Source organism: Ochotona princeps, chromosome 4 (assembly GCF_030435755.1).
Source record: "Ochotona princeps isolate mOchPri1 chromosome 4, mOchPri1.hap1, whole genome shotgun sequence".
Taxonomy (NCBI): Eukaryota; Metazoa; Chordata; class Mammalia; order Lagomorpha; family Ochotonidae; genus Ochotona; species Ochotona princeps.
The window spans coordinates 50,554,691-50,561,057 of NC_080835.1; the positions used below are offsets into that span (position 1 = coordinate 50,554,691).

The 6,367-nt window shown below is 40.6% G+C and overlaps 1 protein-coding gene across 1 annotated transcript; it reads right to left on the reverse strand.

Annotated features, from left to right (window-relative positions):
• Positions 1 to 4,063: 4,063 nt before the first annotated feature.
• On the reverse strand, positions 4,064 to 5,014 carry LOC101521331 (olfactory receptor 52A5-like). The gene has a single exon (XM_004590084.2). The coding sequence runs from the start codon at positions 5,012 to 5,014 to the stop codon at positions 4,064 to 4,066; it is 951 nt and encodes a 316-aa protein (XP_004590141.2).
• Positions 5,015 to 6,367: the final 1,353 nt, after the last annotated feature.

Here is a 6,367-nt window from a genome sequence, read left to right on the forward strand (position 1 = left end):
ATGGTAGCTCCAGCTTTAGATTTTGGTAATGTTTCATACATGTATTGCAGAAGCTTGCCTTGAATATGTCTCACAATCTATTTTTTGGAACGGTTTCCAGAAAGATGACCATTGTCAGACACAGACATTGCAGTACCCTTTTCACAAGTCTAGGTTGTCAGTGTCAGTTTACTCAGTCTAAACGAAATACTTTGCAAGGAACATCTGGAAGATGATATTCTTTTTAATCCGTGTATCGAAGGTTTATTCTATGAGCTTTCATGAAAGCAGAATAATGGATGTGAATTATGTTTTCTACTTGCCATGATGGATCTAACCTTGTGCTGTAAAATGTTTCTTTTATTCTTACATGAAATGAACAAACTTCACGTTGTTGATTTTATAAACTTAGAATCATAATGATACTTTTCCCCAAACATCCTTCTTGATTGTACTCCACCGCTCTCCTCACTTCCTACTTCTTTTCTTTTCCATATTTTTTGCAATGGCATATTTGCATTTTATCTCACAATCATATGCTTAGCTCCCATTAAACACATCACAGGCAGAATGCAACAGCAGCGCACCAGTCCTCGAGTGCATTGACGAAGACTGTCAACAACAAGCCAACCTCAGGTTGTGAACCTCAATCATAGAGATCATATAGATTGTGTTCTGTGGATTAGTTATCACACTCTGGGACAACATGATATTTGTATTTCTGGGACTGCTTAATTGATTAAGCACAAGGGTTTCCAATTACATCCATTTCGCTGAAAAACACAAGATTTCATTCATCTTTTTTTAAATATTTATTTTATTTTTATTGGAAAGTCAGATATACAGAAAGGAGAGACAGAGAGGAAGATCTTCCATACATTGATTCACTTTGTAAGCCACAATGGCCAGAGCTGTGCCGGTCTGAAGCCACAAGCCAGGAGCCTCATTCGGGTCTCTCATACGTGTGCAGGGTCCTTTGGATCATCCTCGATTACTTTCTCAGGCCAGAAGCAGGGAGCTGCGTGTGAAGTTGGGCTGCCAGGATTAGAATTGGTATGCATATCATATCCCCGCATGTGCAAGGCAAAGATTTCAGACACTAGGTTACCACACCGGTCCCGGAATTTCATTCATCTTTATAACTTAGTAGCATTTCATAGTGCCTTACGTTTTCATTATTTAGTCATGAGAGGATGTGCAACAGTGATGATTCCACACCTCAACTATTGTGGATTAAGCTGTTGCAAACAGGATAAACATGGGTATACAGATAAATCTCTCATGCTGATTTCATTTTGCTTGGATATATTCCCAGTAGTGGGATGGCTGGATCATACGAAACGTGTACTTCCATATATCAAAGGACTCTTCACAGTGTTTTACCCAATGGTTGTGATGGTTCCCCAACATCCTCCACAGTGTTTATGATGTTTTAGTATTTCTTAGGTGATAGCCAGTCTACCTGGGTGCATTTACCTCATGTCTAACTAGCCTGAACAGTTTTTCATGTGCCTATTGTCCATGTGTATTTTATTCCATGACAATGGCTTATTTATGCCCTTCACCTGTTTCTTAACTAAACTGTGTTTGTTAACTTTCCTGGGCGCTTTCTATATGCTGTCTGTTCAGCTTTTCTCAACTGCATAAATGTGCAAATATTTTCTTGCGTTGTGTCGGTTAGTTCTTCAATTTTTGATGTTTCCCTTTGCAGTGCTGAAGCTTCTGAGCTTGATAGAATCCCATTTGTTTACTTTTGCTTTAGTTTCCCGTTTTTCTGGGGACTCTCCCAACAAGGCTTTACTCCTGCTGTGTGCTCCATATTGCAAGTCCAAAGTCTTCTACCATGTCTCTCTCCAGCAGGGACTTCTGAGTTTCTGGAGTCAGACTGCATGATGGCAGCAGACCCTGACACACCCCACACACAGTCTTGCACAGCCACAGGATTCCCAGGCACAGAGCTCAGGGATCCACTCAGTGCCTTGCAAGCCACTCTGTCCATGGAGCAAGCCACCTGCCTGACACAAGTCCCTTGCTCCATCTGGGCAGGTGGTGTTGTGCTTCAGTGAGGAGAGGAGAGGAGAGGAGAGGGAAGCAACAGACCTCCCCCTTCCCTTTATGGAGCTAAGTGGGTACCCTGACCCCTGTCAATTCTACACTCCAAACTCAAAGTCCCTAGAGAGTGCAGCTTTATTCCCAGACAAAATGAGCAGTGGTGTGAAGGCTGCTCAAGGCCCTTCTCAACTCTCTGTAAGAAGGCATCCCTCCCAGACACATGCCAAGCATCCTGATCACTGCTGTGCGTTGGTTCAGTCTTTGCTGTTCCAAGGGGTCTCTCTCCCTCTATGGCAATTCCCTTGAAATCTTCTCTCTTATTCTGTGCCCCCTCCACCAGCAGAGATGTGTTCCCACCTCTGCTCTTCTGATTTCTTCCTGTGATGGAATGGATACTTTACTTTCTCTTTTTCCCTTTTAATCCTAGCTAGCCATCTTGAATCCCATATACAATTTGGTGAACTTTCATGAAAGATACTATGAAACACAAATCTTTAATTCATTCCTTAGTTTCCAGTGGTAGTAGACTATGTTAAGTTTTTGCTTCTTTTCTCAGGAATATTATATTTCAATGATCTCTATCATCTATTATTTGGAAAAAAAAGTTTCTGTAGCTTTAGTATCACTTATTCCAGATGATGTAATTTTTATTTACATTGTAAAAAAAACTGTAACGTGTCTTAAGCAGAGTGACACACATATAAGAATTCAAATATAGTTCATTAAAAGTACAATCAAGGGCCCCAAACTACAGTGAAACAAAAACATTTTGTGTCACTCATACACTGTAAATTTGAAAATACACACCATTACAAATTTACTACTATGTAATTTTAACAATTTGTTAACAAATGCAGAAAAATGTTTCATGAAATGTTATATTCCCATACCTTTGATATATATATTTATTAATATTTATTTTTTAAAAGTTAATTTCCCTATTTAAGAAAGAAATTATTTGTCTGCATTATTTGTCTTTCAGTGTCTGGATATTTTACTCAACCTAGTGTCCTCTTTTGGCAAATTTTCATGCAAATGATAGAATTTCATATTTTTCTAAGCATTGTTAAAGCTTTTATTGGAAGGGCATATCAGATTTATGGAGAAGAGGAGAGACAGAGAGAAAAATCTTCTGCAGGCAGGTTCTCTCCCCAAATGGCTGCGATGGTTAGAGTGAAGTTGTATTGAAGCCAGGAACCACAAGCTTCTTCTAATCCTGCCGGGAAGATGCAGGGACCCAAGGCTTTGGGGTTTGCCAGGGTACAAACATGGATTTGGGTGGGAATGGTCTAGAATGTTTCTAATGGGAAGTTTTCAATCATTATGATTGCCATCGTGAATATTGAGCTTCATGGCATAATTTTTGTATTCCCATTATGACCTGAAATTTTTTATTAATGAATGTAAAAAAGACAGTACATGAGACACGGATAAATGATTCCAAACTTATCAGTGTATCCAACACACTTTTAAGGAACTTTTTTTAATGCTCATGCAAAACTTGCAATGAAATAAATTATTCACATATTTCAGAATTTTTTCTCCAAAATAGCTCATATTTTGCTTCAATGTTTAGACATTTTTCACAATATCTCATACTAGAAAGTGACATACAGACTGAAGTTCCAGTAGAAATTGAGAATGTTGCTATGTTGTAACCCTCCTTGTAATTACCTAGAATCAAATACTCCTTCTTCATTTTTATCTCAAACAGGTCTGAGTGGTAGCCAGGCAAAATCTCTAGGCTTAAATGAAGAGGTGAACAACAGAGTAGAAAGTAATTGCAATTCTTAATAAAATAGCTTTTTTCCTTTTTCCTGAATACGCCATGTAGATACAGAAAAGACACAACATTGGACAGCACACACAGAGTCACTTTGTCTTTATTGTGATTGTTATGAGACAGTTCTGTTAATGTAGGGATTCCCCCTCCATTAACCTCTTCCTTCCACTCCATTTTCCCCAACACATACCATTTCCTTTTGTGCTTGCTACTTAGAACCGATTTAAATTTTTGAGGAGCTAGTAATGATCATGGGGATTTTTCTGAGCAGAGCATTTTGAAGACATGGTCACGGATTTGTTTGGTCTTAACTCCATAGACAATAGGGTTGAGAAAAGGGGGAACTAACAGGTAAAGACTTGACAGGAGGATATGCACATACGGTGGTATATGAGACCCAAACCTGTGTGTGAAGAAGGAGAAGAAGGCCAGAAGGTAGAACTGTAAGAAGACACAGATGTGGGCAATGCAGGTATTGAAGGCCTTGAGCCGTGCCTCTTTCTGGGGCAGTTGAAACACAGTGATAAAGATTTGGATATAAGACAAAGTGATAAAGATGATGTCAAACCCTAGGATGGTGAAGGCAACAAACAGCCCGTATGTCTTGTTGACACGAACATCTTCAGCTGCCAGTTTCACAATGGCCATGTGCTCACAATAAGAGTGGGCAATGATGGTGGTTTTGTACAACCTGAGACGATATTTGATGAGAAGCAGGGATGGTATTATGAGAATAATGGGCCTGAGTGTCACACCAACACCAATGGAAATCAAGAGTTGTTGTGAGAAGAAAGTAGCATGTCTCAAGGGGTTACAAATGGCCACATAGCGATCCAGGGCCATAGCCAGCAAGACTCCTGATTCAATTGCCTGGAGTGAGTGAATGAGCATCATTTGTAGCAGACAGGCATCAAAATAAATCTCTGTCAAATTAAACCAGAAGATACCCAACATTTTTGGAAGAATACAAGTGCTGAGTGCAATGTCCGTGGCTGCCAACATGGCTAGGAAAATATACATGGGCAGATGGAGGCTGTTTTCAATTTTGATTATGACTATAATTAAGGAATTCCCAAACACAGCAGTGATGTACATGACACAGAATGGAAACCCAATCCAACACTGCACTGACTCCAGGCCGGGAATCCCAATTAGAGTAAACACAGAAGGCATGAAGATGGACACGTTAAATGTGAGCATGGTGACCTGGCAAGTAGTGTCAAGTAGTATAATGTTGTCTTATCATGTATTCCTGGTAGAGAATTGATATCTTAAGAAAAGGAAAAACAAATTTATTTTACCATCACATTCTTCAGTTAGAATCAAAATGAATTATTTCTTCCTTATTCATCTCTGCAACTCCTAATTTTCTATTCCCTTTCTAAAGGCTTTCAGAGGGTTTGTATTTCTGTATGTCTTGGTATGTTAGCAATTCATCTGGTCTCTTTCTGTGCAGGGCAGCTGGATCACACAGATTCCTTTAACTTTGGTTTGCTTCTCCTCTACTTCTGTTTTTGTTTTATGGTTTTTGGTTTTAAAGATTTATTTATTTTTAGTTAGTTAATGAGTTATATTGACAATCAGTTTTACAGAGAGGTGAGGCAAAGAGTTTTCACTCTCTGGTTTACTCCCTAAGTGCCTCAATGGCCAAAGCTGAGCTGGTCATAAGTCAGGAGCTATTTCCAGGTCTCCACGTGGGTGCGAGATGGTGTTCCCCGTTGGTATGAGTTTGTACTGGAGGGTGGAGTCCATTGGTTTGAGGTAGGCTTCAATGCCCAATGATGTGTATGAAAGCATAGACTAGACTGGTCTAGTACAAGTGCTGGGAAGCCCAGAAACTAGAGCTTTAGGGTGACCCAGTGAGGATTAACGGGTGTCTCTCTTCCTGGACTGCAGCTCCTGATGGTGAACATGAGGGCCAATGTGTTATAGGCAGGGTTGGTTTATGCTGCAGCACCCGTTACTTTGAGTAAGAGACAGGGCTGGAGCTCTGACTTAGCAATTGTAACTACCAGTGTGTATGTAGTTTGATGTGGACCCTGTACAGGTGGGAGCACACGTGAGTTAGGTCTGAGATCACCCCAGCTGAGATTTCATTGATGGTCCCCCAACTAAACTACTGGACTCAGAACTCCAACCATGAGGAGAGCAACAGGATCTGTGATCTGAGTGTGGAGTCCATGTGTTAGAACTGGGTCTTCTCAGTGCTTAGATGAAGCAGTGGATGACATACCCAGAAGCACAAGGAGGACACAGCTGTCCACTCGGGCCTGCAGAGGACATCTGGTACTATAGCAGGGAAAGGCAGAAAGAACAAAATAGTTAACTACCCCAGTGAAGCCTGGCAGCAAATTTCTGGATAAATGGAGATTCTGAGGTGGACTGTGTCAACCAATGGACCTTGGAGGAATATCCTCATCCTTGGATCTGTGAAATCGACAGCATTTCAGAACTATTGAAAAAGAACCCTTGGAATATGCTCTGCATCAGGGACCTTGGGATGAAATCAGGTGGACATTCTCTTAACCTGGCTGCTGAGGCAGTTGGGTGGCT